Source organism: Alligator sinensis, unplaced genomic scaffold (assembly GCF_000455745.1).
Source record: "Alligator sinensis unplaced genomic scaffold, ASM45574v1 scaffold198_1, whole genome shotgun sequence".
Lineage (NCBI taxonomy): Eukaryota > Metazoa > Chordata > Crocodylia > Alligatoridae > Alligator > Alligator sinensis.
The window spans coordinates 1070893-1082086 of NW_005841906.1; the positions used below are offsets into that span (position 1 = coordinate 1070893).

General features: G+C 51.8%; 1 protein-coding gene across 1 annotated transcript in view; it reads right to left on the reverse strand.

Annotated features, from left to right (window-relative positions):
- Positions 1-1720: 1720 nt before the first annotated feature.
- AARS2 (alanyl-tRNA synthetase 2, mitochondrial) overlaps positions 1721-11194 on the reverse strand; it is a 36350-nt gene continuing 26876 nt past the window's right edge. Inside the window, 10 exon segments of the mRNA XM_014517389.2 lie at positions 1721-2744; positions 3400-3507; positions 3864-3947; positions 6169-6279; positions 6391-6513; positions 8003-8111; positions 9619-9728; positions 10192-10329; positions 11110-11191; positions 11193-11194. The exon segment at positions 11193-11194 is cut by the window's right edge and continues 45 nt beyond it. Of these exon segments, the coding sequence (XP_014372875.2) occupies positions 2580-2744; positions 3400-3507; positions 3864-3947; positions 6169-6279; positions 6391-6513; positions 8003-8111; positions 9619-9728; positions 10192-10329; positions 11110-11191; positions 11193-11194 (1032 nt within the window). The 3' untranslated portion in view covers positions 1721-2579.

Below are 11194 nucleotides of genomic sequence, written 5' to 3' on the forward strand. Positions count from 1 at the left end.
CTTGCTGAGCTCAGGCAGATGCTGCCTGTACTCCTGATGCAGTGATGGGAGCTGAGTCAGTGCTGTAGGGTGCAGGGAGCATGACAGGGCACTGAAAACAGCCTACTCTCTCCATAGCCCTTTCATCTCCACTCAGATTAGCCATGCCTCACTGGCCAGCAAATGGGGCCCTGCCCCTCCCAAAGACAGTTCTTGTTCAGCAGCTGGAAGATGAGGTCAAGGCAGGTGTCTGAAGTGACATTAAGCCTTAAGGCTCCCAAGGAGTTTTCGTGCCAGCTTGTTACAGCTGATGTGACGTCAGCCTGGCTTTGAAACAGCAACACCCCCTGCCCCCAGCTTAACTGAGCCTTTGCTGCTATCCCACCACTCCTCTAAAATGGGAGAAGCTGAGCAGGACAAGGGGTTTTCCCTCCTTTTCAGAAGGTGCAACCCTCACAGCACACATGGTGTGGCATGTCACTGCCACAGCAGGCTGTTGCTGTGCAGAGGGGAGGGAGGCCACGGCAGTGCCACCAATAACAGGATGGGGGGAGGTATTACTAGCCTGGCCTGTATTCATATTAAGAATGGTTAGAGCTGAGGATGTGGCATGTGAGACCCTGCCATCCCTTGGTAACAGGGAAATAGGAGCCGATACACAAAGTGCAGTGACAGCCAACACAGAAGGAAGGTGTAAGGCTGCTTCTAGCACCAGGCCAGCTGTGCATGGGAGTCTGGTAGGAAAGATGGCTCCCACATGTGCTGTGCTCAACTCTGACCTGGACACCAGGCCCTTGCCCCCTATCACCTCCTGCAACCTCTTCCTGCCTGGTCACAGCTACTCAACTCCTGCCCGTCCCAAATCCATTCGCAATGCTGCTCAGATTATTGTCCTGGCTCCTCACTGACAGCATCACTCTGCATCCACAGCACTAAACACAAGCTACTTCCTTTTGTGACTACTCAGCTTTGCCCGCAGCTGCTCTGCTTGCTCACCGCAATGCTGATTGCTCCCTCTGCTCTGCCAGTGTCCCCTGACTTCATGGCTCAGTCACCTTCCCCCTTATGCATAGGAAAATTTCCCCAGAAGTTCAGACATCTCCAACCTCAGTTTCTTCTGCCATGGTAGCTCCAAAACTAGTGTGGGCCACCCTTATTAGCAGATGTGCCAAAAATAGCCCTGTAGCCTCTGTGAGTGCCAATCCTCTGCCCAATCTATGCTGCTTTCTGCTTCCATCTCTGTGCTCACCGACTGATCAGCTGCTCTGCTTCCCTGCCCAATTTACTGTGGGCTCCATATAGAGACTGTTTGTGCCACTTGTGGCACTTATACTGCAGGTTGGCCACCCCTTTCTTAGGCCCCAGGAGCCAAGAGTAACTGGACAGGGAGTGGACTCCCATTACTGTTTAACAGTGCAAATGTTGCCAGCTTAGATTGTGGCACAAGCCGTGATCTGTCAAGTGCCTTGGAGGGGCTCTATTTCCACTGTAGATCCAACAGCAAATGGCAGAGCCAGGGTCAGTGGCTCTAGATGCTAACGCAACACAGGTCATGGAAAGGTTTCAAGTGCTTGCATGGATGACTTGGGAGTATGAACAAATGCTATTAGTGCTCTCTTAACCTCCAGACTGAAACCGCACTGAAATCAGCACCAGCTTAAATGGTTTCAGCACCCACTGTACCCTGGAAACAACATATTTCCTTCCATCTCTAAGCACAGTGTGGCTGAGACTACTGTTGGCACAGGAATAAGGCCACTGGTGAGCAAGTCTCTCGTACTGGTGGCAGGGTCTTAGGAGCAATAGGCATAATGGCACTCACTCAATGCAGACAGGCTGGTCTGACTGAGGACTTTACTGAGGAGTTGTGGGATGACTGCATCCCTGCCTGGGCTAGATGTGGCACTGGGCACTGTGCAATCTCTATGGTACTGGCTACAGAGGCTGAGCCAGTGCTGGTTTCTAAGCTCTTCTTTCAGTAAAATATGAGGGCTGGGTGGCCCCTGGTGGAGGATGACAGGCCATCCTACCCCTGTGTAACATTCTGAAGAGGAACCAGACTGCTCATAAAAGAGGCAGAGAAGCTGCTGAGGAGGTCTGCAGGGAGAGCTCCCACTCAGCCCTTGCTGTGCTGGGCCTGAAGAGAAACTGCAGCCAGACAGCAATGTTCAGCCCATCTCTGCTCTTTAATAGGCTTGGGTACCATTGTGCTGCTCCCCCAGTAGCAGAATCCCTGTCAGTTGCAGCTGAGGAGCAGAGACACCCCTCAGCACGGCCAGGAAAGGCTGGCTCCTTCTGTGATGCCACCCCTATGACTCCTGGCGAAGAGGGGGAATCAGTCACCACCTCCAGTCACTCAGGTCAGGATGGGCAGCTCTCATCTCTCTCCTGTTCAGGAGGCGAATGCACTGCACTGACCCACAGGGCAGGAAACCAGATAACCTTGGTCCACAGTCCTGGTGGCAGCAGTGTTCAGTGGTGGGACCCGTTAAGCCACCAAAATACACAGAGCTTGCTGGAGCAGTGTGTGCCCTGTTCCAGCATCCCGAAGGCTTGGGGCTGGCAGCTGTGGCTTATCCAGCTGACCCACAAACGAAGCGTCAGAGCTTAGTCCGGAAAAACTCCAGCGCAGCAGTCAAGACTCCCTGCAGGTCCTTGGTATTTCCAGAGCCCTTGGCTACAATGCCAGAGCCCCCTGCTTTGCCTCCCATCCATGTACAGACAGCTATGGCCCAGTCGGCAGCAGAAAGCATGGGTAGGGAACTCTGGGGAAGAGAGGGATGACATGAAGTGAGGTTAGCTTGGGAGACGGAGCACTGTAGCTTGGATAAAGAAAAGAGGCATAGAAGATTCTAGCACAGGGGCAGGCAATTATTTTGGACGGAAGGCCGCTTACTGAGTTTTGCCAAGCCATCGAGGGCCGCGTGACAGGCTGCTGGGGGCAGATAAATATTAATTTTCTAAATTTTTTAGGGGCCCCACAGGCTGGATATAATGGCCTGGCAGGCCGCATCTGGCCTGTGGGCTGCATTTTGCCCATCCCTGTTCTAGCAGCTGGGGTCCCCGCAGGACCATGGAGGCTGAACTTAGCAACCCAGGTGATACGGCTTTGCCTGCCTAATGGCTGATGTGGGCCCCGTGCCTGGATTCTCCCTGTCCAGACTAAAGCAAGCTTAGGAAAGGCCAAAGGCTTGGGCATCTCTTGCCCGTCTCAGCCTCAGCTCCTCCAGATGCCTCAGTAGCAGCACTGACAGGCTACAATGAGGAGTCCATTGAGTTCCCTACCAAAAAGGACCAGTGTGGTGCCTGGCTGTATTCTGGTCTTTCTGCAGCCCTACTCCACAACACAGAGCCTGGCCTGCTTCGTTAACCCTTTGCAGGTGGAGACTGTTTGCTTGGTACATGCAGCAGCCAGCTTACCTTGGACACCTGACAGGCACAGAATACCTGGCCGGAGGCCTGTGGGCTGAGCAGCAGCACTGACACCCCAGATTTGTCACACAGCTGGTTTACAACCTTTACCAGGATCTACGAGAAACAGAGGGAGGAAGAGTCAGAGCCCAGGCAAGGGAGGCTGGAAGGGAGTGGGAAGGATCATGAACAAGGGACAAAGCAGATCCACAGAGCAGCAGGTGATTGCATCAAGCCCAGGACACGGTTGGACCGGCCAATGGGCAGCTCAGGTCACTTCATTCTCTGACCCAGCAAATTTTGGGGTGACTCCAGCTCCCCATCTCCACCCCACCTCCAATCTTTGGTAACTCCCCTGCTGAGGCTTAATGCACCTGTGCTTCTAGCCTGACAGCTCCCTCCGACTCCAGAGCCTGGCCCTACTGATTCCCCCTTGTGCTACCTGCATAGAGGTAGCCTTCCTGGACACTCACCGAGAGGGAGGCCACTGGGACAGTGTCGATTATGACAGGCTGGTTAGGATGTTTCTCCAGCAGGATCTGTGCTATCTCTGAGGCCTAGAGAAGGAGACACAGCACTATGAGGGACTGCTGCTGCCATGGGCAGAGGGTGAGGAAGGCACACACCCACCGTTGCACCCAATGCTATATAAGGCGTCAGACTATATCCTGAGCTCCTTTTCATCAGCCTTGCCAGGGTGGGTGTGGGAAATGGAACCTCTTTTAAAGGGAAAACGGAGTGTAGCATCCATGTTTCATTTGGTCCTCAGTTCCTCTGTCAAGAACATGCTGTCCAATACATTTTTACAGCCAGCATGTGGTTAATTAGCAGGGATTTAGGTTTTCCATTTCTCGTGGAAGAACGGAGTAAAATGTGGATTTCCCCTCTTATCGAAATAAAAATCAGATTTCTCAATTTCAGATTTTGTAGTTTTGCAAAGAGCTCTCTGCAGTCTGGCAGTTCCAGCCTGCAGGGGGCTGGGAGGGAGCAGAGGAGGGTGGTCAGGTAAGGGGTGCCATGCACATGGCTGCCAGGCAGCCTGGAGAGCAACTCCCCCCCAATAAGGAGGGAGGGATGGAGTTGAACAGGGCCCAGGGTAGTGTGCGAGGCTTGAGGCCCAGGGCCACAATACATGGCTGCAGAGCCCCAGTGAGTGGGACGGGGCCACGGGTAGCTTGTCGTGGAGATGGGGACAACTCCCTGCTGCTGCGTGTACGCCCAAGGGGCAGGGGGGATCTGTACCCCTCAGATCTGTGTGCAGGACAGGGGCGGGCTGCCTGCTGTGGGCTAAGGCTTCCACCTTGCTGCCCTCCCCTGGGGCTTCCACAGCCTGGTGGGAACGACCCAGCACTGCAGGGTAGAGCGGGGCCATGCAGGGATCTCCTTGCCGCTATAAGCTCTGTGCTGCCCTGGCGATGTGTCTCCTGCGTGTGCAGAGCAGTGAGGGGTACAATCTCGTGTCACCGTGCGTGCAAGGGATGCATTGCCAGGGCAGCACGGAACTTGCAGCCGCAAGCAGCTTTCCTGCGCAGTCCCGTTGTTCCCTGCAGCGCTGGGTCGCACCCACTGGGCTGCAGAGGCTGTGGGAGAGGGCAGCAGGGCAGGAGCCTGACCCCACAGCGGGCAGTCCCCAAACCCCACCACAGATCTGGGGCACAGGTTTCCCTACCCTCTGGGAGTGCTTGCCGCAACACGGGGTAGAGATGGGCTCCACTCCATTGCAGCAGCCACCGCTTCCTGTTGCGGGCAGGGGGCTATGGGACTGGGTCCATGGCCCCACAGCCCTGGTGGCTGGGGGGCAGGGAGCACTAGCAGGGCTGGAGAAGCTGGGAGGGGTGAGGGACACCAGTAGGGCCAGGGAGCTGGGGGGTGGGTGGGAGGGAAGAGTGAGGGGCACGAGTAGGGCCAGGAGGCTGTGAGGAAGAGTGAGGGGCATCAGCAGGACCGGGGGGCTGTGGGGAGAAAAGGGCATGAGTACAGCTGGGGGGCCTGTGGGCAGAAGTGAGGGGCACCAGCAAGACCAGGGGGGCTTTCAATTTAATTACAGTTTTGGGGGGTTTTATCAGAGAATTTGTGATTTTTTTTATCGGAGAAGTTGAGATTTTTTTTATCAGGGAAAACCAGGATCTCTGTTAATTAGGCACTGGTGCTTTGTTTGAAAGAGATTCTAAATCCTTCAGCTACCTGAAGAGAAGATTAAGTCATCAAACTTTCCTAGAACGTGTATGCCTGAAATGCAATCAGATTAACAAAATAGAGGATGCAGCTATGGCAAGGGTCCAAATTCTATTCCCTGCCCTGCCTTTGCCTTGCTGTGGGGCCAGGTGATAAAGACACACCTCAGCTTCGTGCCTCAGTTCACCAGCAGTCTGGCAGGAGGGATATTTACCTCCCTCCCAATGGGGTTCTGTTGGGAAATCAGCAGCTGCTTAGGGTTGTCATGAAGCTTTCCAAATTCTCAGCCCAGGGAGAAGTAGAGATTTTGCAGAGGGTGAAAGGTCAGGTCCATCATCAAAAATAAAATGACTGACTAAGTTTAGACGAATTGGCCACAAGAAGCCCAACCAAGAGCTTCTTTGTGCACCAGTTGCAATAGCATTCTGCTTTCCCCAGCATTTCAAGGGGATCTGGATTCTTAGCAAGGCTGCTCTTTAACATACACGACTGCTAGGGTTTCCTTGGAAGGAAGATCAAACTCAGAGAACCTGCCTGGCCCTTCACTGTACAACAGTCTGGTGCCATAAGCAGGCTGCTGAGCCCTGGCTGCCGCATCCTCACCTGACTGATTTCCAGCTTCCTAATGGTCGTGTTTGCAGCACGCTGCAGGGCTTTGAGGAGGCTCTGTAGTTCTCTTCTCTGCCACTGGGGCATTGCAGTGGTGTCCACCTCCTGTGCGGGGGGGGGGAAGAGTTACGTCAGCTACTTAACCCCCACATTTACACTTCCTAGGGGAAAGACAGACAGACAGACATTCTTCTGTGTGAGGAACACAGCACTCACTTTGATAAGGCAGCCCACCTCCTTGGAGAGGTTCTGTATCTCAGGGAGAGAGGAGTTTCCTTGCTTCACTCTCACAGACAGAGAGTCTACTTCTGCAGCCAAGCGCTGGCCTACTTCCCGGGCCTAGAAGAGTGTCAAAACAGGCCATTAGAAGATATGCTGCGTAAGAGAGGTAATAAATAGGGCCAGGTCTGTTTGGTTGGCTGATTGGTGGAAGGCTCCCAAAAAACAGCTGATTAAAGGGTTTGAGCTTTAATGACCAAAAAAATTTGTTTGCATTTTAGTAGTGATGAATCATTGGGTGTATTTATGTTGGTGCTACCGAGGGTGAAGGAGACAATCCTCCCCCTCAACCTGTAATTGCTCAAAGATGAAAAGTGAGCACCCCACAGATAGGCTTCTTCAAGAACCATGCTTAAATGCCTGGCAGTGATCCCAGGGCTTCATGGAAGAAGTCAAGAGCCCCACTATTGTTATTTTTTTCCACTAACCTGTACTAGTGAAGGCTTACAGGGAAAAGCTCCTGTCACATCCCTTCAGCACATCCTCCTAAGAGCCAACACAGGCTTGTATGATGCATTCCTGGAGTTGCTCAGCACTGTACTGGACACAACACCTCAGTGAGGGGCATTTCTCCTGAAGATACTCCTTAGTCTCAAAGCTAAGAGTACAGTTTCCCTGTGGTGCCTGACTCAGAAGGAAGGAAAAACGATTCTACTGGACTCTGGGTTCATCTGACCTGAGGTGGCAGAGGAGGAAGCCCTGGGTTTTGTATCTGGAGAGCAAAGGGCATTATGGAAGAGCAGGCACAGAGCGGGAAAGATGCTCTGCCTGGCAAGGGTAAGTTCCTCTGACTTCTGTGCTACTGGCCTCTCTTGGATGGTTAACATGTGCAGCCCCCACTGCAAGCTGCTCGCCTCAGCACTAAGCACAACAGTAACCTGTGGGGGACACAAAACAGCAAGGGGTGGCTTTGGGTCAGCGCTTCCAGCAAGCTGGGCAAGTGTGCCCCACAATCTGCTGCAGGGGAGGGTCTGGTCAGGAATGTGGCTACACAGGGGCAAGTAAGATAGCAAGCCCCGCTGTCAGGCACTCAGCCACATAAGGACATCTCATGTACGCAGTAACCAAGCCAGATGGACCAGTCAGTCTGGACCTTTATTTAGGAGTCAAAGAACATACACAAAGAAGCAAAATCTTTTTGATTGGAACTGCTGTTCCCTTAGCACAAGGAATCAGCAGTCAGGGACAGCTGTGACAGACAGGAAATGAAAATAAGAAGGCACAGAAGGTCAAATCGTTAACTCCTATTTAGGTACTTGGGTGAGATCCCACCTGCAAGAGTGAAAGGTTTCCTACTATTTTGGCTGAGTTCTGGCAGTGGCAGGGGAGGCATCAGGGGCACTGCCAGAGCAGTGTGGAAAGGTGAGGGAGGAGGTACAGGTCATGGGTGATATAACCTGGCAGATTGGTGCAGGGGAAAGAAGGAGCAAGACTAGGGACAGGAGCAGGTACTGCAGGTCAGGACTGAGCAGCAGTTTACAGTGTGTGTGCGCGCCTGCTCCCTAGACTTCTGTACCACAGAAAGGATGTTTCAGTGTCTCTCTCTCACCTGCTTGGCCTGCTCCCCAGTGACAGCAATGACACGACTGATCCCTTTAACCAGCTGATGCTCAGAGATGATGGTCAAATCCTGGACAGCTCCTGTTTGCAGTAAGTGCCTGTGAAATGGGCAAAGAGAGCAAAAGAAAGGGCAAAGAGTCAGGATGTTTGCATCATCCATACTCACCCTGGGCTTGCTATCACAAGACAGAAGGGACTCTGGACAGCACTAAATTCCGTCCTCTGCTACCACAGGCAACTCTGCCATACTATCTAGCTCAGGAACTGATCAAGCTCATCTTAAGCCCCACTAAATTGCCTGCTCCCACTACTCTGATTGGAAAGTTGCTTCAAAAGCTGACTCCACTGATGCCTGGAAACCTAATTTGTGGCCAAAGTTTATTTATGGACAGTTTACACCCATGTGATTTTGTTCCAGCTTCATCTTTTAACTTTAATTATAGCTCTTCTCTCCTCCCTGGTATTTACAGCCCATGTACGTTTATAAAGAGCAGTCATATTCCCTATCTGCCTTCATTTCTCTAGGCTTTTAGTCTCCTCTCATTGGACAAGCTCTCCACTCCCTTTATCATCCTAGAAACCCTTCTCTGCACCTGCTTCAGTCTGAATTCATCATTCCTGAACAGGGGGCCCCATGACTGCACAAGACTTCTGGCGAGGCTTGATCCACTGCCACGTATAATGTGTTAAAACCTCCCCCTTCTCTATTGGAAAAACCTTGCTCAGTGCATCCCTTTGGCTTTTTTAACAGCTGTCTCATAAATCATCCTTTTGATCAGCTACCAGACCCAAGTTTTTCTGCTCCTCTGTTGTTCCTCACTGATAAGTCCCCCAAGCTCATGGAATAGCAACAAGAGCTCCTGCTAATGGAATGATCTTGCATTTGGCACTTTTAAAGTTATCCTTTTTCTATTTCTCTAGCCCTCAAGACATCCAATTCTTTCTATAAGGTCCTGCCCTGTTTGGCAATGCCTCCTAATTGCACATCATCCTTGGAATTCATTAGAATATGCCTACTTTTTCTGCCAAGGTGATCAATGAAAAAATATTAAACATCCACACCTCAGTCAGCATCCTGGATGCCAGCAGAAACCTCCCTCTCAAGTGAGTGCTCTGTAACCTGCACTTTGCCTGGCATTCACTTTACATCACAGGCAGCCCCCTGAACTACGAAATACGGCTGGGTAGAATAGTACTTTGCATTCCAATACAGCATTTTTTGTCCAAGGCCTTCCAAATTCCCTGTAGACAGCCTTCTTAAGTGTAACAAGATCATTCTCCCACTGTTGCTGATGGGGAAACAGATGATGCAGAGAAGGGATGTTAATCACCTAAGGTCATATAGCTGAAGCCTGATTATCTAGCTTATTACACTGCCAGGTCGGGGGGAGCCCCCTCCTGGCAATCTAACTATTAAGCAACTTTCCTGCTCCCTGCCCCCCTCCCCCCAGGAGTGTAGGTAGAGACGGTGCAGAGATTCTCACTCAAATCCTGGATTCAGATGGGAAGACAAGCCAGAGGCATCAGAAGGACAGATCCCACCCCTCAAACCCACCCTTTGACTAGAGAAAAAAGGGAAGAACTGTGATGGGGAAGGGCACTTACGTCCCACAGCACAGTTCCACAGAGGTCTGCATTGCAGCCTGAGAGTTCTGGGTCAGCACAGTGTCTACAGGCACCCCAACAGACACCACCCTTGCTGGATCTGGGTACACCTGTGAAAGGAGACAAGGATCAGCTGCAAACAGCCAGCAGGGCTTATTCTGTGCATGAGTCAACCACTGAGTGGCCACAGCCTGAGACCATCCCTCCCACTCCAGACTCCAGCAGATGCAGCTGCAGGCAGCCATAAGCAGCTGTCACATACAGGACAACTGTAAATTAAAACAACAGGTAGACATTAGCCTAAGACAACACCACAATTTTGTCCTCACCTCCCTGCAGCAGGCAGCCTTTTCCACACCACCAGCCTATGGCATTCAGAAAGACCACTGCCTGGGTACCCCAGGAGCACACCTCTATTCCCCAGCATCTCTTCTCCATCACACTTCCCTTTCCATGCTCTATTCCATGCACTGGGGAATCTATCACTGTATGTCTCATATGGCTTAAGTGGCTCTTGTTCGTAGCTGACTTCTGCTGAGGCTTATGAGTTTCCTATCCACCTTCCCACTGTACCTCATCTGTGGTCCGAAGTCCCTGAATGCTGCTCACTAGCATCAGAGGGGCTTCTGCCATGTAGACAGCTTCATCCCGTTTAATCACTTCCTGAATTATGCCTTCTATCTCCTGCATCTGCTGTGTGGTCACGGGAGCCTGAGAAAGGAGATAGTTCATCAGCAGAAAACCTCTCCAGAGAGGCACAATTCCAAATGGCATGAAGGAGAAAGTGCTATGTTATGGGGTGGGGGGAAGGTCATGATGTTTCATGGCTCCTGGATTCAATTCCCAGCTATCCCTCCAACTCTGAGCAAATTGCTTCTCTTCTGTATCTCATTTCCACCCACACTGCATAACTGGGGTAATGACCCACACTGCATAAACAGGGTAATAAGGACCATTCCATCCTCTTTCCCTCTGCCTTACTCTGTGATCTAGGTCAGCATTAATCCAACAGCATTTGTCACATTCTTTAGGCACTATTAGAATGATACGGCTTCATTCCTTAGGTGCTCACCTGACCCAATAGCCTTTGTTTCCTGTTTGTATACATCCTTCTTGCACCTGGAAGGATGCTAGAACATTGACCAGGAGTCCCCCTGTAGCACACCCAACACTTGCCATACAGCCAACACCTGAAGACAGCAAGCCCAAGTCTACAAGACACTACTGCTATCCATAAGACCCCCATCCTGTCAACCCCCTTCATCTCTACGGCAGCCACCCTCACTCCCACATAGCAGCTGCCAACTGAGCCCTGCCCTTGCTCCACCTAGGAGACAATGAACAGTAGGTGAGTGGCCAAGAGACTCAATGGTTAGTTCCTACATAGGAGAATGGAACTGGTGGGAAGGTAGAGGAGGGATCATTTCTCTAGACAAGTCTCATGCATTTCCATTACTCTTGGGGAACAGCAGCATGTGGGATCTCCATCACCTTGGTACTGAAGTCAAATCGCAGCTGCTTGGCAGTAACGTGGGACCCTCGTTGCTCTGTGCCATCTCCCAGGATGCAGTGGGGT